A 21152-nucleotide genomic window follows, 5' to 3' on the forward strand; every position below is an offset into this window, starting at 1 on the left:
TAATATTATATTGTATAGAGGTAAAGTTTTTAATGGGGAAGTGAGAGAACAAACCTAGGCCAATATGCAGCGGGCCGCTGGTGTCATATAGGTAGTGGTCTCGCCAAGGATCTTGAGCGGAGATATTGATGCACAGATTTAATAATAAAGGTTCTGGAAGATTTTTATTTCTCTCAAGCACAATTTACTTCCGAAACGGCGCTTAACATAAAAAAGGCGATATGCGTAGGGGGTCCCAGCTTTCGCAAACAATTTGTTATTTTATAGTGATATCCCGCACTTGTTAAGATTTGAAAGTGCGACAACTCAAGTCAATTTCCTAATATGCAATTATTTGGGTTGAGCAGGTTATCAACTGTAAAGTAGATCCTGCAGATGGAGCCACAACCTGAGAGGCGGGGGATCTAGTCCCGTCGTACAAAAATTTTGGTTACAAATTTAATTTGTTTAATTACTTACTGTCATATAGGGTTGGTACCTACCTTAAAACGCCGCTGGCCAGCATAACATAGATACAAGTGATGTAAATATTGATGACGGATGCGATAAGGCCGTTCTTAACCACCATCATGATGGCCAGCGCCTGTTGCTCCGCGTAGATGTAGCAAGACCAGAGCACCAGAGCGAAGTATATGTAGTCTAGACTCTCCGTGATGTCACCCAGTATCCTGAAATAAAAGCATGTTATTATAGGCATATTCTGTTCCTGCTGCTGTCTATCAGGTGATCCATTTGCATGTTTACCGCCTCTAAGACAAAAAGGCACTAATTAAATTGGGGTTTTTGGAGCAAATTCTGTTCTATGGCTGTTTATCCTTTAAAAATATTAATTCAATTTATATATCTAGATAGAGCCTCTTGCTACTAGACAACAAATGAAAACAGGCCAGCTTTATTATTTAGTTTGCGTGAGAGACTACGTCTTACAATCACGATTTGTATGTCGCATTGTGTTTGTGTACGTCCATCGCTCAAAATAGGGGTTAAACTAGTAAGATAAGTACTTACGGGTAAATAATAGCAGCTGAAGCGAATGTGGTGATGAAGGAGAACGGCAGAGACACCAAGTTCCACGCGAGCAGGAGGCTAGCTCCGCTGTACAGTCCTTCCTGAGACTCCTGGTAGTATCGGGTTCTGTATGGGCCATCTACAAATAGAATTTATTGGATTAATATGCACGTTCAAGTGTAGGAAACTATTAAAATTATACTACGTTTTTTCTACCTCAGTTATTAACGGAACGTTAATCTCTGTAATATTACATGGTGTTACATTATAGGTGATCCAGTGTGTTTTGCACTGTGCCTGTGTGAACAAAACACAATTGAATACGTTTGCTAGGAATATTACAAAGTAAATAGCACAGTGTCACAGAAGACGAAGGTATTCAACCAGTGTATGTTGCTATTGATAACTTACGGTACGCACACGTGGTCGCTGACTATAAGCCGGATGAAGAAGCTCATGGACGACATGGAGAGGGAATGCGAAACTAACGCGAAGTGACAATGGGCAAGGCACATACTTAGACGGACAGATCGCCGCTGGGGCTGTAAAGTCCTCGAATGGCGACCACATACCAGAAGACGTAGTGTTGGTAGGCCCCCCACAAGATGGAACGATGATCTGGACAGGATGCCTTTGCCCAGCAGTGGACGTCTTCGGGCTGATATGATGATTACAAACTAAGGCCTCTAACACTGTTACTTAGCAAGGTAAGTTTGGGCTATTAGCTTAAGCTCTGCATAATTTCAGCTGTCAAATGACTTTTAAAACGAAATTAAAGATCTAATGCTAACACTTAGCAAAGTTTAATGTAAGTAAATTCTGAGAAAAGTCTCAGTACGTTCTATTCTATAGATCTCAGCCTAATCGCATCGTTTCGGGCTACTGTAGAAGTATTTAAAGTAGGTAAGTAGATATTGTTTCTTGCAAACGATGACACCGTTCGCTGAGCTTGAAGTGACCAATATTAAGAGAGGGTACTTACATAAACAAATTGTGTTCATAATACTTATGAAATAGGTCCCCACCATAGCGTTGAAAATGAGACCACTCTTCGTTATAAACGCTCTTTGGAAGTCCTGTAAGCAGTATATTATTGTATATACTGTGTTAATATTTATATAAGCATAACTACTATAGCAATGTAATTAATAAACGCGAAGTAAATTTACTCCAAATTTAAATCTTTTTGCCTTTATCTTACCTTTGTCACTACAGAATTACATGACAGGGAGATGTAACATTAAACTTGGAGTAACTTTACATTGCGTTTATTAATAAGATAGATGTTGTATAACTTTTATTTACCTTCGCATCATTGTAGAAGATCCACAGGATCGCAAAGTAAATGGGAAGTGATAACAGCCTCATTGACATCTGCTTGATTCCATTCTTTTTTGCATTAAATATTGATGCCAGGATTCTCCTAAAACATTATTTTATTATTGTATCCATTTTATAAAGCAAGAGTGATTAGTGAAACGTGTGTGATTCGTTTAATTTTAACAATAACAGCAGACTTTATGAAGTCCTCGTTATCAGTTTTATTGTGAAGATGGAAGATTATTATTATTATTTGTTAAGTTTAAGTTATTTAAGATATATATATAATATGGCATATTAAAAACATAAAGATATCATGGACATAAAGTCAACTATACAATGATTTGAATTATGAATTAGTTGTAGTAGTAGTAGTTAAATTTTAGATTATAATTCATTATTTCTATACAGCCGACAAACAACGTCACATAATTATTTTTCAAGCATGTCGGATTATTTGTTAGTAGACACGCAATTATCATTTTTTAAAGTATTTGTAGTTATAGCGGACTGTATGTACCTATACCTATAAATAAATGAAGAATTAATAGCTGCCTGATGATTTTTGGCTCTCTCACTATTACATTTTCGGTGACCTATGGATTTTATATGTCGACCGGCAAACACTGGTCACATTTTGGAATATACGCGAATTGCGAAACGCGTTTGGGGGGATTTGGTATCTGGCCTGCTTTTTGCGGTCACCACTTTTTGAAATGTAGCACGAGAAATGTTAGAAACGTTATGTTTACAAAATAATATCGCATTCTTCAAAACACTTACTATTATCATAGTGTCCTGTATCTACTGGTAGTCACTATAGAGTGTTTGTGTGAGAGATAGACTACGTCTTCCACTCGCGATTTGTATATCACTTTGTGTTAGTGTGCGCTTATTGCACAAAACAGAGGTTAACTGTCAACCAAAAATTTTTGATGTGAAACATCTATAGCGGCACGTAAAACCGATTTCTGGCGTGACGACGCATGCGGTGGCGACGCGTCGCCTTGTCACAGTACGGTATTAACCGTCCTCAGAGGTAACATCGAATATAACTATTACCGAAGTCACTGATTAAACGAATTAAGTAGTCACGATTTGAAATAAATTCGTAAATTTTTGTATTTAATGAAAATAAATGTTTATTCAATAAATAGTCATCGTTATCTGGAAAAAAATCGTAATATTTTATTTTATCATTATGACATATTTAGTTCCTATCACAATATGTTCTTTTCTGCATATTACTTTTCCAAAATAATGTCGATGTTTCACATCTGCCAGGCGTCCCGTGACGGCTCACATTTTTTATCGAAGAGTTTTAATAAAATGGGGGGAAAATTTTCATACAATATTTTTTCGACCTTTTTACTACTGTCACAGTCTATATAGACGTATAAATGATCTCAGTATAGATATTGTATGATGGTGCAGCACCGTTCACATGTCATAATTTTTTTATGACATGGGACGACACGACTTGTTGTTAATTGATACCTACGCCCTGCCCACTACAATGCAGTGCCGCTCAGTATTATTTAAACGGCACCCTTCAGACCGAAACACAATAATACTTACACGTTACTTATTTTTTATGGAATAGGAGGACAAACGAGCGTACGGGTGACCTGGTGCTAAGTGATCACCGCCGCCCACATACTCTTGCACCAGAGGAATCACAGGAGCGTTGCCGGCCTTTAAGGAAGGCGTACGCGCTTTTTTGAAGGTACCCATGTCGTATCGTCCCGAAAACACCACACAAGGAAGCTCATTCCACAGCTTTGTAGTACCTACGTGTAGGAAAGCAAATTGAAAACCGCACTGTGGAGGACCGCTACACATCCAGATGGTGTGGATGATATCCTATATATACATACTTGTGGCGTGTCGTGCGAAGGTGGAATTCTAAGCTCTTCGGAACACTCCCCGTAATAAATGCGGTAGAAGACACACAATGAAGCGACGTCTCTACGCAACGCCAAGTGATCCAGCCGTTCACAGAGCACTGGGTCCCCGACAATTCGAGCTGCTCTGCGTTGCACGCCGTCAAATGGATCGAGCTGATGGTTATTGCCGATTTGCTTCACGGCAGAAATAGGCGCCGTTGTGGTGCCCATAATCTAGCCGGCATCCTGTGCAAAGGAGCCTCTCACCGGTCAACAAAGACCGGTTTCTATTAAGTAAAACACTCACAAGTATAACATCCATATGATCTTAACACCGCCTGGCTTCTCATAGTTCATTTGCATCTTGTTCGGGTTAATAATGCGACTGTGCTCGTTAGGGTGTCCCTGCATTATGTTTTGCCCCTCCAACTTAAACTTCTCCACCAGGGCTGCTATCTGATGGTTCGACTCGATAAATCGCTCGCGTGATCTTCTGTCTACCGTTGATAGACACACTGTGAGAAAAAATATTATTACTTTATATATGCATACCTTTTCATACATTTTAAGACCTGCACTGATTATATCACTGGTTTACAAAGAAATGTGGGCGGCGGTGATAATTTACCAGCCAGTGAAACAAGCAAAACCAAACTAAAAAGTAGAATATTTTCGATTTATAATCGATACGACATGGGTGCCTTAAAAAATCACGTTAACTCTTCTTAAAAGCCTGCAACGCTCCTGTGATTTTTCTGGTGTTATAGGATTATGGACGGCGTTGATCACTTAATTCAGGTGACCCATTCGTATCTTCCCCATTTGTCCTCCCCTTCGATAAAAATCTTTATGTTGCTTAGTGTTATTCTAAAGAAATAAATAACATAGCGGTGGTAATGAATTTGAATGAAGTACACTTTTCTCCATAGCCGTGTGTCCGAATCAAATCTAAGCTGAATAAATGTTTTACACTGCTGATTATTTACCAAGAATAACAACCGGAGAGTTTGTGGCATGTTCCATATGTCGGGTTTGTTTTTATACGATGTGGTTTGTATATTTGTATAATATAATTTCATTGATGATTGCAATAAAACAATTAATTTTTCCTTTCTCGAATTATGTATAGTTTTGACTATAAGAGCGGAGTTGATAACACTCGTTTAACTCACGGTAATACATCAGCGGATTCTCAAGCTGAGGGCACGGGAACCCTATACTGCCGAAGTAATCGAGAAGATTCCTCGTCGGTCCCGCGTACACCACGTCTCCGAGGCACAGGTATACCACGCGGTCCAGAAACGGGAACACATCTGTAATTTACAATTGATTAGAAAATTAGGACTTAGTACTGTACAGTTGTTGACATAGATTAGTTTCATCAACAATAAACTGTTTAATTAATAATTCCCGGAACCAGTAAGTACCTTCATTGATATTGCATAGTGTGGTGTCGCTTTCTCGACTGGGGAGTGTTGAAGTACCTTTCTCTAACCCGATCATTTCACTAGCGCCCTTCAAAACGAAAATTTAAGCACGGTGCTTGCAAACTCATACTTAGCGGTAGAAGAAAAAGCTGTTGTGGTATTCATCTAGCTGGCATCTCCCATCAAAGTTTTTCAACATATTGTTCGGCTGTGTATAATTATAAAAGTACATTTTAAGTATATCTATATGCTTGGATATGGATATAGCAGTGACTCACCTGATCTTGGCTTCTCCATGGTTAGAATAATGGCTGTGCCGTACTTTTTGGCAACATTTGAAAGGATTGATATAACCAGGTAAGTGTTGAGAGGGTCCAGATCCCATGTGGGTTCATCCAACAGCAATATTACTGAAATTAAAAAAAAAACAGTCAAACCACGATGGGAAAAAGCTTAATTTTCTAGTAAAGAAAATAATATCATTGAGCCGGTTGGTGTCGTTTGAAGTTAACGCATGTGTTTTTATGAATTTCTGAAAAACTCCATGATAAGTAATTCACATATAATTTTCTGCCGCCGAATTCCACCTTCGCACGACACGCCACAAATTAGGATATCATCCCCACCGTCTGGATGTGTGGCGGTCCTCCACAGTGCGGTTTTCAAGGAAGTTTCTTCCAAATACCACAAAGCTGTGGAATAAGCTTCCTTGTGCGGTGTTTCCGGGACCACGTGGGTAACTTCTATAAAAGCGCGTACATCTTCCTTAAAGGCCGCCAACGCACCTGTGATTCCTCAGGTGTTGCAAGAGAATGTGGGCGGTGGTGATCACTTAACATCAGATAAAATGGTAAGGCTACCATAACCAACCATCCATCACATCTCGAACAAAGTTTGGTTGAGAAAATGTGTTCACTCAACGCATGAAAAATTCTTAGATATATACAAAAAATAACTTTATTCATCCTAAATTATTTTTGTTTTCAGTTATATTGATATTAGTCGGTAGTTAGTTTTAAAGAGTTTTTGATAAATTATTAGTTTAAGAAAATATATTATTGAGTATGTATGGGTAAATAAATTACCTAATACTTTTCGCTTAGGTTTTTTGGTACGACACCCTGAGTAATCAACAAAAAAATGATCCTCAGGAAAGTTGTGTCATCAAAACATATAATTAAACTCTTACTTGGATCTCGTATCAGTTGAACTCCAATCACCAATCTTCTATATTCACTTTTCGTTAAACTTGTGACGCATTTGTGTGCGACCTGTTTCATAAATAAATTATATTAGGGCAATTATAAATACAACTTTATATTTGACGAAGACAGCAATCCGCGCAGCAATATCCGAGTGAGTCTTCTCAGATGATGAAGAAGACGCAGTGTTGGTAGGCCCCCCACAAGACGGACCGACGATCTGGTCAAGATCGCCGGAGTACGTTGGATGAAGGCAGCGCAGGACATATTGGCGTGGAAATCTTTGGGGGAATCATTTGTACAGCAGTGGACGTCTTCCGGCTGATGATGAGGCTTCTCACATCTTTGTGCTGTTTGGCGGCGAGACAAATGGTTCCCAGAGTCCAGAGGCCTTTTGCTTCTTAATCAGTAACATGATATCTGCTTACATAAATTAAATTTGTAACGTTAACAAATAACAAAAGTTATGCACGATGCGGGAATCGAAGCTGCGACATCTCTTACGTACGAGCGCTCTTACCAACTGAGCCAACTTTGGATCTCGAATCGAATTCAAATATTCTTATTCAAAATAGGATTTAAAATCACTGAACGTCAAAACTACCGCGAATTCGAGAAAGTATGCCTCAGACCTTAGATAATTTATACGTCTAGATAGTCTCTTGCTGTTAGATAACCGATAAAAAAGAGACCAGGAATATTAGTTTAGTGTGCGTGACACGTCTTACACTCGCGATTTGTATAAAACCTTGTGTTAGTATGCGTGAATTGCTCAAAATAGAGGTTAGTCGTAAATACAATTTTTATCGACATTTTCACAGCTGTCATAGTCTATCTAGACGTATAAATAATCTAATCCTCAGACATGTTTCGCCACTAATCTATGGATTTACTTATTTTCATGGGAAACTCGGTCACTGCTTTTTCTAGAAATTTCTTAAGCAACTCAATGTCAGAGTTTCGTTTATCGCAGGCCGTGTTTTCTAAAACTGATCATAATTTATGTTTGAGGCTTGCAGTGGGCCAGTCCTCAGCCAAGCTTGCGTAGTTTTTAGCTTGTTGCTTGGTCTTGCTGAAAAAGATTTTTTTTTTTCCATGTAGCATTTCCGCAAATTCTGGCTTTAATAGCATTTACATTCATTTTAAACGCAACAGCGTGTGGTGGTTTTTATGGTCTTCGATAGATAGTATGTCACAAAACATACGACTGAAACTTATTGACGACTCCATACCCATTTTGTACAAGAAAATCATTGTAATTCTGTTTTCTTTAACGTCATTCGTTGAGTGGGGATGTTGTTTGCACTGGTTGCCAACCGGCACGATGCAGATGGGTACTACATCGTCGCCTTTTTCTGTATTATAAGTGTGCAAGTACTCTTTATGTTATGGTTTAGAGGACATTTGGTACCAATAACCATCACGTGATGCTCGTCTCGTAACATTTAATTGAAAATAAATTGTGAACGGATTTTATTAATATTAACGTCTCTATGGTATTCTTAGTAAAAATAGTTCTTACTTACCTGTGATAATGCTAGATCTGCCATCACTTGTTTTACTTTCGACGACTTTAAATATCCGGATACCTGTCAAAATATTATGGCATTAAAACCTTTTTTTTATTTAGTTCCAGTAATGCGAATAATCAGCAATACATTTTTTCTGTGTTATTTTGTCTTAGGCCTATTCTTCACCACCACGGTGGCGCAACCAGTCGCCGCTACCAATAAAATATACACAGCTCTATAAGGAGTTACTCACCTGGTGTTTCTTTGGTTGCGCAACCAATTTGGTGGCGCGACTGTATCATGTATTGTTCGGTAGCTTATGGACGGTGGCGCGACTGGTTGAGCTACCGTGGCGTCCCGGTGAAATATAGCCCTATGAGTTACAGTTTAATTAATTAATTAGCAGTTCTTAATAATTTAATTAATCTGTAATTAATTGATATTTAATCAATAGAAATGGTATAACGGAAGGGGTGTTATTTAAATGGAAAGCATAGTATTGGTATTTTTGTAAGCAGAAATAGCTAATTGATCAGCAACTCATGGCCAGCAAACATTTCGAAATCAATCAGCCATTTATGTCATTCTGGATGGCGGTTATTATATTTGTACAGCATATTAATTATATTAGTTGCAATGAGCTGCTCCTGTTTAATAAAAATTTGGTAAGCCCTCAGAGAGTAAGTAGAAAAGTTCATTTTAACGACTAGAATTCGCCGGCCCGCTACGCTCGGCGCGTGCTTTGTTTTAATTGTTCTAACATAACCTAACCTAACCAATTTTTATAAATTATGGACTGGACAGTCACATCTCCCTTTCATACTGTCCAAATTTAAATGCTGTTTTTGTGGCTCACCTAATGTTATAATTGCTAATCATTCAATTACTTCTCTATAGGATGTATGTCACTTGATATAACATTCATTACATTGCTACGTACGCTTACAAACGCTGATGTTATTGAGGAACTTGTGCAGTCATGGTGTGCAAATTGATAGTAACGGAACGCCTTATATTTGTATGTATTATTTTGATTGGTGTAGTTGCAGATTGTGGATCAGTTTCCTTGGTTATGTATACTGATACAAATGATTTAAGTTTTCTTTAGTGTTAATTCCGCCAATATTTGTTTTTAAACAATTCGACACGTGTGTCGCCAAAATCTGGCACGAGACGTCGCGTGTCCTGAGGATGCCTCGTGTAGAGGCGAAGAAATTGCTCAGTGCGCCTAGAAAAGTTTTCATTTCAAAAGAGTTTCGTTGTATGTAGTGTTGTTGTGTATTAAGTTTTACGTACGAGTTTATGTCCTTGACTTTAAGTCTGTCCGTCTGTTCAAACTTGGGCCCAAGGTTATAAAATCCTATTTTAGTTCACTTTTATAGCAGGGTAAATATGTCTCCTATACTTACCCTTTAAAATTTTTTGAAGTTTCCATTACCTGATCTGATTTAAATAAGCTCACTAAAATACATCCAAATCGTCTAAGCCGTTTCTGAAATTAACGGGAACAAACGCACAGCCAGACAAATACTCTAATAATCATTGTAATAACTTACTGGAATACTCAGCCACTAAATGGTATGTGTTACTTTTGAATTAAACGATTTTTTACCATAAATATTAAGGACATACTTTAGTAAGTGACAGCGACAGTGTCTGCTGCACGCTCAGCCCTGGAAGCAGCTTCGTGGAGTGTCGGACGAGGGCACAAGAGTTCCTGAACTGATCTTCTTCCAGTGGAACACCCTCGAGGAGAATGTGGCCTTTTGATGGCACGCGGCAGCTGATCACGTCAAGAAGAGCACGTTTTCCACTTCCTTAAATATAAATATTGTATATATTTGGATAAGCTGATACTCCGCTGGTGTATCAGCTTATCCAAATATATAAAAAATGGCCAATACTACTCTTGTCTGGGAGTGAATGTCGCAGGAACTCAACTTTTATGAAGTGGGAGTCAATTGTGTATTTTGAAATACAGAAGTGTTAATATAGGACTCATGTGTAAATATACGAATTTGACTCTTACCTACTGTTTTTTTTATGTAAATAAGGGACGAGACGAGCAGGACGTTTAGCTGATGGTAATTGATACGCACTGCCCATTACAATGCAGTACCACTCAAAATTATTGAAAAACCCAAAAATTCTGAGCACTACAACTGCGCTCGTCACCTTGAGACATAAGAGGTCAAGTCTAATTTGCCCAGTAATTTCACTAGCAACGGCGCCTTTCAGACCGAAATACAGAAATGTTTACACGTTACTGCTTCACGGCAGAAATAGGCGCCGTTGTGGTACCCATAATCTAGCCGGCATCCTGTGCAAAAGAGCCTCCCAGTGGTAAACTGGTTATATATTGTTGGTTTGGTATGTCCTATAAGTATCATAGTACAATACAATTGTGACTCGTCGTCTGTCGTGACTTAGTTTCGATTTGCGACAATGGTAGGGCTAATTTAATATAAAAAAAAACTCAAAATTTTGCTGTAGGTGTTGCTATTAATTATAAAGCAGTTGAGTAAGAGTCGGACTGGTAACTTATGATCACGTATCAGTGTACAAGTTATGCAGTAAATGGCAGCTATTCTTAATACCCACCTTTAGAACCGTTATTTGATGAGACACAGAACTAAGAACAGAGTCTTATTAAACAGGGTTACTTGTGACACCCCTAAAACAATTCAAAACGATGATTGACAGGGTTGTCAAAAGAAATTCACATCCCAATTATGGGGATGGAAAGATTTTTATTTTGTGGTTGGTTATTTGCCACTTTCAATAATTGACACCATTCTCACCACGCTGGTTGGCTTTTTTTTAATTTGCCTTTAAAGTTAAGGGATGCGGAATTCTAATGTAGACACGACATATTAGTGTATGTTAAAAATTCCATCTTTCAAGTATATTGAGTTGGATACCTTTGGATCCCAGAACAGCGGTAACCTCTCCGCTGTGCGTAATAAACGATACATCTTTCAGAATAACTCCAGTTTTCACGCCGCCAGTTAGGCGTTGAAAAAAGCTTCCTGGTTCCACCTTAAATCAATATTAATATACATTTTACTATTATGCTTTACAATTATTTTTATTATAATAACAATAACTATAATAAATAAAATTTGAAAAACAAAATTTTATGAATGATGCGGGATTCGACACACGACCTCCGGCGTTCCGTGCCGGTGCTCTAACCAACTGAGCTAACCGTTCTCTCCCGAATCCCGATCGTAACGAATCCCGCATCGTTCATAAAATTTTGTTTTTCAAATTTAATTTGTGTATTAATCCTAGAAGTGAAGGTTACCACTTTTAAAAAAACATAACATATTGTTTATAATTACTATAATAGCGGAGATACGGGAAGTGACGTTCCATTTGCAAAAGACATCAACGGGTTCGCTCCTTAGAAATAAGGGTAATGACAATAGTCGCCTGTCTTCCGATATAAACGGATAGTTAGCGAAATTCAAACAAATAAGATAATTTCAATATTGTATTTTTATTTTTGGCTTTCATTCATAATTAGTAAAACATGATTAGAGCATATAATAAATAATTGATTGAAAAATATTTTAATTACAAATTTTATTTTCCATTGGAAACTTTATGTATTGATAAAAAAGAAAAAAGTGCGAACAAATTTTCGAAAATATGCCAATTGAGGCACATTGTTTTGATAAATACAAAATAATAGATGTAGTGGGAACAGTCTTACATTGTCAAGTGAATGTTTGAATCAAGTGTAATACTTACTTGCCCAGAGTGGAAAACGTTACAGAGTTCCAATGTACAGTCACTTCCTATCATTTTTGGCTGAATATTTTGTTATATTATTTGAAATCAATTCATACGAAATAAAACACACGACCTTCTTCTTGGAACTGTTGATTCAACTAACAACTTCAGGTAATTTGAGTTGCAATGACGTTGCAAAGGCTTACTTGTAGCTAGCTTAACATTGGTTTTGAAATTGTTAAGTAATATTGATTCTTGTGTAAGTGCTTTTAGAGGGTATTTTTGCATGATTATCTACAATGCTGCATTTAAGGGAAATGTTGTACTATTAATATTAATATATTATTTTATTTTTTATTCATTGGTAGTTTGGAATATTATATGTTAAATTATTAAAAGTAATATTTAATATTTGCCTATACATCGTTAATTTTCTGTGCTATCGATAGTAAATGATTAATGATCATGCACGAGGAAGGAAATTAAATTTCATATATTATTTTATTCAATGTATTTTTATTAAATCACTTATTAAAGTCAAAAACTACCCAATAGAAAATATGTGCCTCAGATCTGAGAAGAGCGGGCGTAACAAACTCAGCGAGTCTCCTCTCCTCCTCTCTACTCCTTTTTACATAAAATACAATATAATAAACAGTGAAATTGGTAATATAACCTGAGGGAGCTCCATTACCAGTCTACGGTATCGTTAAGAAACTTAGAAAGTTTTTTGTGTTATAGCAGCCTTTATCATATTATTATATACGTTAGGTTGGCTATAGTTGGAGGCTCCTTTGCACAGGATGCCGGCTAGATCACGGGTACCACAACGGCGCCTGTTTCTGCCGTGAAGCAGTAATGTGTAAGTATTATTGTGTTTCGGTCAGAAGGGCTCCGTAGCTAGTGAAATTACTGGGCAAATGAGACGACATCTTATGTCTCGAGGATTCGAGCGCAATTATAGTGCCGCACATAATTTTTGAGTTTTTCAAGAATCCCGAGCGGCACTGCATTGTAATGGGCAGAGCGTTTCATGTTTCTTGTCTGTAACCATCTGACCATTTGGAACGACTACAACTGAGAGCATCTTCTATTTATATATATTTTTCGGCAGAGATAAGAGCAATACTAGAGACATTTGCACAGGATACCGGCTAGATTATGAGTACCACAACGGCGCCTATTTCTGCCGTGAAACAGTAATATGTAAGAATTACTTTGTTTTGGTGTGAATCTTCGTAGCTAGAGAAATTACTGGGCAAATGAGACTTAACGTCTTATGTCTCAAATGTGACGAGCGCAATTATTGCAGTGCCGATAAATTTTTTTGGGTTTTTAAGAATCCTGGGCGGCATTGCATTGTAATGGGCAGGGCGTATCAAATACCATCAGCTGAACGTCCTGCTCGTCTCGTCTCTTATTGTCATAAAAAAAGGCGTTTTCTTTAGAAAGTTCAAAGAAATAAATATGTATGACTGTGCGTTGTCTGTATATTTATTTAATAGTAACGTATTATGTTCAGAAAAATCATAATATTTTTGCGAAGTCGTGATTTTCATCGCTACAAAAGTAACAAATTGCTAGTTACAAATTTTTGTAGGCTTCTTAAAACTCACTAACTTTAAAGGTTTTAACCTTTAATAGGTAATAATAAGGTCCCAGGTTGGATTTAGAAGTAGTCTCTAAATAAACATAAAAGTATTCTTAAAGCTCTGCTGTTACTACTACTCGTATTATAAATTCTACTCAACTGCAGATTACCTAAACTATGAGGCAGACTAGAATATGGTTAAAACTGTAATTGACACTTCAAAACCGGTGTATATGTATTGCATGATATATTTATGGAAATTTTTTGACGTGTATGTGAATTTAGAAAATTGTGGGACTTAAAATAGGAGTATCCTCGATAAAGTTGTGGCTGCCCCTTAACAACGAAGCCTCAACTCACATTTTTCCGGACGCTGCGATATAGCCTGACTGCAAATCACGTAGTTTTCATCTCTTTCTCTCATTAGGCCGATAGCTATTAGAAAAAGAATAAGCCTCAACAAATTCCACACGTTTGCTGTCTCACTCACTCGCGCTAGAATTTAATTGGAAAGACTGAAAGAGGTTTATGCGCAGTGTCAGTGACTGCTCAGTGCTAGTACAACAGCGGGCAAATTCCGTGGTGCGTTTTGTACATGTATCGCTCAAATTACGAACGATTTAAACGAATTTTGTTAAATTTATAACAGTAAATGTATTGGAAAGACGATTATTTTTATTTATATTGGTGAATCGATCGACCTCGAACGTATAGTGCGCTGAAAATTGTGTGTGTTTGTTTGGAATTGTAATCCCGTTGCCTGCCGATGTAAGTCCAAAGTATTTGTGTAGGTGCTGTTATTAGAATGTGCTTTGTTTCTTTTTCAGTGTACGTTGATAAGTTGTTTAGAATTAGAACATAGAATAAAAATCAAAACTATGTTTATTCAGCAAAAAATACACGTAAGTAGGTACAAACTAAAACTTTGCCTAGAGTTGGATATTCTGTCTACTAAGATATACTTGAGCTAAAAACACACTTCTTCTGAGTTATTTTTTTTTTTGCGAAAACGTGACATTTGTAAAAAAAGATTACAAAGCCTGGTGTGTAAGGAAATATCGCCGATATTTAAGTTCCAGTAAGTAAATTACGTACTAAAGCTTTAAGAGTTGATTCTACTACCTTCCTTCCAAAATTTCCTTCCTTTCATGGGGTTGGTTTAGAAAACCAACCCAAGTATTAAGTTTTTTATTAATTGTTTAACTAAGTATATAAATATTAATAGTAAAATTATATTGTTGTTTCTTTATCATCTCTTTTTAAGTATAGAATCAATATTATTAATAATTCCACTTGTTTTGGATTTAGGACTTGGTCTTGGATTTTTTAATCACTTATTGAAAATCAGGATTAATCAAATTCAAATATTTTTATTCAAAATAGGATGGAATTTCACTTATTGAAAGTCAAAAACTACCACCAATTCTAAAAAGTATGCCTCAGACCTGAGAAGAACTGGCGCAAAAAACTCAACGGGCTTCTTTTTTTTCATATAAAATATGGTAACAAAGTAATATTGTACTATTAAACTTAATAACTAATAGCCTGAGGGCGGTCTCTCCATTCCCAATCTGTGGTATCATTAATAAAGTAATTTACGTTATAGTAACCTTTACCACTCAAACGGTTTTTAACAATCCTTTTGAATTTCGTAATACATTTGTTTTGAACATTTTTTGGCATGACGCTGTAAAAGCATATACATCGCCCCACAAAAGACTTACTAACTCGACTTAGCCGAGTGGAAGGCATTATAAGTTTATGTCTGTTCCTGGTGTTAACATTACGGTTATGACAATTACTAGCAAATTCACTAATTAATCACATTCACATGCGGAGAAGGATTATCCCAGGCCTTAGAAGAATTATATTTTTTTGTATTATAAGAAGCAGTTCCATATTGTCATTCGAATTAGATTATTCGACCCCATACATATACCAGTCAAAAATAGTAATGGGTGATATAGCTTCTGCTGTATACGAGGGCTTGAGGGTTGCCAGATGTAGTATAGTTCGTAGTTAAAACGATATTAACTTGTTTCTGCTCCTATAACAATATAAAGGGGAAAGATATTCACACTAGGCAAGGATTTTTCCTCCCAAAGCATCCAAAATAAAGTGTCAAAGAATAATAAAACAATGCAAATGACCTCAGACTATGAGTCATAACTTCACAAGTCAATGTCTTCATACCAGAACTAATTCAAGATACATCCTTTTAAAAGCAATGGCCAAAAAAAGCGAGTACAACTTCCGGTTCTATTTTTTTTGTAACGGTTTCGTACAACGTACTACTACTAATAATATGCTTTTAAATCTACTGTTCTGACAGATAGGTTGAAATCAATTCGATAAAAATGAAACCGAATCGTCGTATTTGCATTAAAGTTCTTTTTTTTAATTTATGAAAATTAGGGACGTGACGAGCAGGACGTTCAGCTGATTGTAATTAATGAGAGTCGACTTTTTTTCTACAGGAAACCTTTATTTCACCTTTCAGTGAAGCCGGGCGGATTTAGATTAGATGCATCTAATATACTCAAAAAGTTATTCTATTTTTTTAAACTTGCTCAAATAAATTGAAAAGTTTGAGTAATTATTGTGTATCACTTTGCACTGATTGCATTAATAATATTTTGAAAAATAATGAAGCTGTGAATATTGATTTATAAGAGTCATCTTTTTATAAGAGTCTTCTCTTTATCTTCATCTGTATAACAACTGTTTCGAAGTCCGAAGTAATGGTAAATAGTAATATATAAAACTTTGACATATTGACATTTTTGACGTAAAACACTAGGACTAGTAAAAAAAGAAGGACTCCGCGCCGTGATATTAGCAAGTGAAGCACCTTTATGCTAGTGTGTGTGAGGTTACGGGGTATACCAGTTAAACAATTTTTTGTCCATTAAATAATCATATATCCACAAATACTTTTATATTAATGTTTTTACACGTTTTCACAACGCACGACGGCATTTTTAAAATATTTTATGGCGACGCAAATTGATCTGTCACAGACGATGGCAATCGATCTCATAATGGCGGCCGATCGGCTTGTATTAGTGTAAGTGTATGCGTGGGGCTATGTATTTACACGTTTTGGTGCCTCACTGTTATGTAAGGTGACACGGACTCCTTATTTTTTTTCTCGTCCGTGACGTAAAATAATGAATTATTTTGATTTGTTTTAAACTGGAGGAGTGAACATGCAATCAGTCTTGTATGCCAATATTTTTTCCATACAATTACATTCCCCTACTCCGATGTCGTTACAACGATATAATAAAAAAAAAAATACATTACAATTCATAAATTAAGTAAGTAATTTCTAATATTTACTTATGTAAGTCTCGTAATAACGCACTCAGCGCCAAACTACTTCAACCTACATATTTTTACTCTGTCAAATATTTATATGTAGTTATGTAAATTATATATGCAAGTGTGTCATACGTCATAAACCAGCTATTGTAAAACTCGGTATATATATATGTGGGTTTATGTGTTTATGAAGTTCCCAGTTCCCACTGTCCGTAGATATAATGAATAACTCATTAAGCTCATTTATTACTCAGAAATTAATTTCGCCGGGTCCGTAGATCCACCGTTAAGACTATAGTTACCCACTTACATCAATTTTAATTTCCTTTGTGTTTATCCGTTTGTAGTTTATCTGGAATATAAAGAAGAATATTGAACATATGCCCATTAAATTATTATAAAATATAATAGAGTAGAAATACATATAGAGAAAGGGAGAGTCCTCTCTTGATGTCGCGGGATGTACCTTGTTCAATTTAACCCACAGAAGACTCAAAACTGTGCGTTAGCCACAGGACATAACAATTTGACCTATCACCGCTTTTCGAAAACACTCCCCTAAATGCCTCGCTATAGTATCGATATAGTGGGTCTCAAAATCTCGACAGATTGACAACTCCGCGGTAATCTGGAAGGCAAAGCCAAATTGGCTTCGAAGTAACTAAGGGTCATTAATAGAGCACGGCAATACTTCGAGCCGGTTCATATTCTAGCGCTCTACAAAATGTAGGTCCAGCAACATATGGAGTATTGCTGTCATCTCTGGTCTGGCGCACCCCGGGATGTCATCTCCACCATCTGGATGTCTAGTGTTCTTCTACAGTGCGGTTTGCAAGGACGATACGACATGTGTATCTACAAAAGAAGCGATTGCACTTTTATAAAAGACCAGCAAATCTCCTGTGATTTCTCTGGTGTTTCTGGAGAATGTGACCCATACGCTCGTTACCTCACCAAGAGTTTGTCAGCATTTAATTCGGTCTTATCGTGCTCTTTTTCTCTGGATTAAGGTCTCTATAAAATGTCGTCGCCATAAAATTTAATCTATTTCTGTGCGTACTTTTATTAAAATGCGCAAAAGCTATCGGTTGGAGGTCTTGTAGTCCTTTCGTGAAATCGTGGCTGGAAATATTTCAAGCCAAAACCAAACAGTAACGTAGTTAATGGCTGAGTGTGATCACCTCGTTTCCACCACCGCGTCGATCCGATTCATTAAAAAACTATCCATTTTACTCAATTTATTACTTACCTAATTTTTTTTTTATGATTGTGAGATTAAAGTGGCAGTGGGCAGGGCACATAGTTCGACGGACAGATGGCTGTTGGGGCAGTAAAGTCCTCGAATGGCGACCGCGTACCAGAAGACGCAGTGTTGGTAGCTCCCCAAAAGATGGACCGACGATGTGGTCAAGATCGCCGGATCACGTTGTATGAGGGCTGCGCAGGACTGATTACTTAGCTATAGGAACTTTTTCGTTAAATTGCTTGTAAACGATAGTTCTAAGGTCCTATTCTATAATTGAATAAATTTCTACCCACCAGTGAAAATTAAACAGTATAAACTATTTATTTAAATAATTGAATAAATTATAAAGCTAAATATAAACCTGTTGTACGCGAAAGTATCGCGAATAGATTATAAATAAAATATGTAGTTTTATGTTACACAAACACAGCTCGAACTGCGAATTATCAATTTGAAAGATTTTTAAGACAAATGAGAAAGAAATTGATAGTTCTCACATTTTTAATTATAAAAAATTTCATAAACATTAAAGTTAAATAAACGTTAAAGCGACCATGAAGTCCATTTTTGTTCTTTTTAGTTTGGCTTGTTTCAAAATTCTACTACCTTCCTTCCAAAATTTCCTTCCTTTCATGGGGTTGGTTTAGAAAACCAACCCAAGTATTAAGTTTTTTATTAATTGTTTAACTAAGTATATAAATATTAATAGTAAAATTATATTGTTGTTTCTTTATCATCTCTTTTTAAGTATAGAATCAATATTATTAATAATTCCACTTGTTTTGGATTTAGGACTTGGTCTTGGATTTTTTAATCACTTATTGAAAATCAGGATTAATCAAATTCAAATATTTTTATTCAAAATAGGATGGAATTTCACTTATTGAAAGTCAAAAACTACCACCAATTCTAAAAAGTATGCCTCAGACCTGAGAAGAACTGGCGCAAAAAACTCAACGGGCTTCTTTTTTTTCATATAAAATATGGTAACAAAGTAATATTGTACTATTAAACTTAATAACTAATAGCCTGAGGGCGGTCTCTCCATTCCCAATCTGTGGTATCATTAATAAAGTAATTTACGTTATAGTAACCTTTACCACTCAAACGGTTTTTAACAATCCTTTTGAATTTCGTAATACATTTGTTTTGAACATTTTTTGGCATGACGCTGTAAAAGCATATACATCGCCCCACAAAAGACTTACTAACTCGACTTAGCCGAGTGGAAGGCATTATAAGTTTATGTCTGTTCCTGGTGTTAACATTACGGTTATGACAATTACTAGCAAATTCACTAATTAATCACATTCACATGCGGAGAAGGATTATCCCAGGCCTTAGAAGAATTATATTTTTTTGTATTATAAGAAGCAGTTCCATATTGTCATTCGAATTAGATTATTCGACCCCATACATATACCAGTCAAAAATAGTAATGGGTGATATAGCTTCTGCTGTATACGAGGGCTTGAGGGTTGCCAGATGTAGTATAGTTCGTAGTTAAAACGATATTAACTTGTTTCTGCTCCTATAACAATATAAAGGGGAAAGATATTCACACTAGGCAAGGATTTTTCCTCCCAAAGCATCCAAAATAAAGTGTCAAAGAATAATAAAACAATGCAAATGACCTCAGACTATGAGTCATAACTTCACAAGTCAATGTCTTCATACCAGAACTAATTCAAGATACATCCTTTTAAAAGCAATGGCCAAAAAAAGCGAGTACAACTTCCGGTTCTATTTTTTTTGTAACGGTTTCGTACAACGTACTACTACTAATAATATGCTTTTAAATCTACTGTTCTGACAGATAGGTTGAAATCAATTCGATAAAAATGAAACCGAATCGTCGTATTTGCATTAAAGTTCTTTTTTTTAATTTATGAAAATTAGGGACGTGACGAGCAGGACGTTCAGCTGATTGTAATTAATGAGAGTCGACTTTTTTTCTACAGGAAACCTTTATTTCACCTTTCAGTGAAGCCGGGCGGATTTAGATTAGATGCATCTAATATACTCAAAAAGTTATTCTATTTTTTTAAACTTGCTCAAATAAATTGAAAAGTTTGAGTAATTATTGTGTATCACTTTGCACTGATTGCATTAATAATATTTTGAAAAATAATGAAGCTGTGAATATTGATTTATAAGAGTCATCTTTTTATAAGAGTCTTCTCTTTATCTTCATCTGTATAACAACTGTTTCGAAGTCCGAAGTAATGGTAAATAGTAATATATAAAACTTTGACATATTGACATTTTTGACGTAAAACACTAGGACTAGTAAAAAAAGAAGGACTCCGCGCCGTGATATTAGCAAGTGAAGCACCTTTATGCTAGTGTGTGTGAGGTTACGGGGTATACCAGTTAAACAATTTTTTGTCCATTAAATAATCATATATCCACAAATACTTTTATATTAATGTTTTTACACGTTTTCACAACGCACGACGGCATTTTTAAAATATTTTATGGCGACGCAAATTGATCTGTCACAGACGATGGCAATCGATCTCATAATGGCGGCCGATCGGCTTGTATTAGTGTAAGTGTATGCGTGGGGCTATGTATTTACACGTTTTGGTGCCTCACTGTTATGTAAGGTGACACGGACTCCTTATTTTTTTTCTCGTCCGTGACGTAAAATAATGAATTATTTTGATTTGTTTTAAACTGGAGGAGTGAACATGCAATCAGTCTTGTATGCCAATATTTTTTCCATACAATTACATTCCCCTACTCCGATGTCGATTACAACGATATAATAAAAAAAAAAATACATTACAATTCATAAATTAAGTAAGTAATTTCTAATATTTACTTATGTAAGTCTCGTAATAACGCACTCAGCGCCAAACTACTTCAACCTACATATTTTTACTCTGTCAAATAT

General features: G+C 36.2%; 2 protein-coding genes across 5 annotated transcripts in view; one reads left to right on the forward strand and one right to left on the reverse strand.

The window, feature by feature from the left end:
• LOC126977130 (ATP-binding cassette sub-family G member 5) overlaps positions 1-21152 on the reverse strand; it is a 34621-nt gene that overhangs the window by 3294 nt on the left and 10175 nt on the right. The window contains exons 2-13 of the mRNA XM_050825834.1: positions 17318-17359; positions 11276-11393; positions 9987-10171; positions 8370-8432; positions 6831-6912; positions 5920-6051; positions 5387-5527; positions 4522-4729; positions 2314-2431; positions 1991-2084; positions 1009-1147; positions 483-668 (exon numbers count right to left, since the gene is read on the reverse strand). Coding sequence (XP_050681791.1) covers positions 483-668; positions 1009-1147; positions 1991-2084; positions 2314-2431; positions 4522-4729; positions 5387-5527; positions 5920-6051; positions 6831-6912; positions 8370-8432; positions 9987-10171; positions 11276-11393; positions 17318-17359 — 1508 coding nt within the window. The remainder of the gene's footprint in view (positions 1-482; positions 669-1008; positions 1148-1990; positions 2085-2313; positions 2432-4521; positions 4730-5386; positions 5528-5919; positions 6052-6830; positions 6913-8369; positions 8433-9986; positions 10172-11275; positions 11394-17317; positions 17360-21152) is intronic.
• Positions 14246-21152, forward strand: part of LOC126977053 (ATP-binding cassette sub-family G member 8) — a 95481-nt gene continuing 88574 nt past the window's right edge. For all 4 annotated transcript variants that reach the window (XM_050825721.1, XM_050825719.1, XM_050825720.1 and 1 more), the window contains exon 1: positions 14246-14451. The gene's annotated coding sequence lies outside the window, so the exon portion shown is untranslated. The remainder of the gene's footprint in view (positions 14452-21152) is intronic.

This window comes from Leptidea sinapis, chromosome 43, assembly GCF_905404315.1.
Source record: "Leptidea sinapis chromosome 43, ilLepSina1.1, whole genome shotgun sequence".
Classification (NCBI taxonomy): Eukaryota; Metazoa; Arthropoda; class Insecta; order Lepidoptera; family Pieridae; genus Leptidea; species Leptidea sinapis.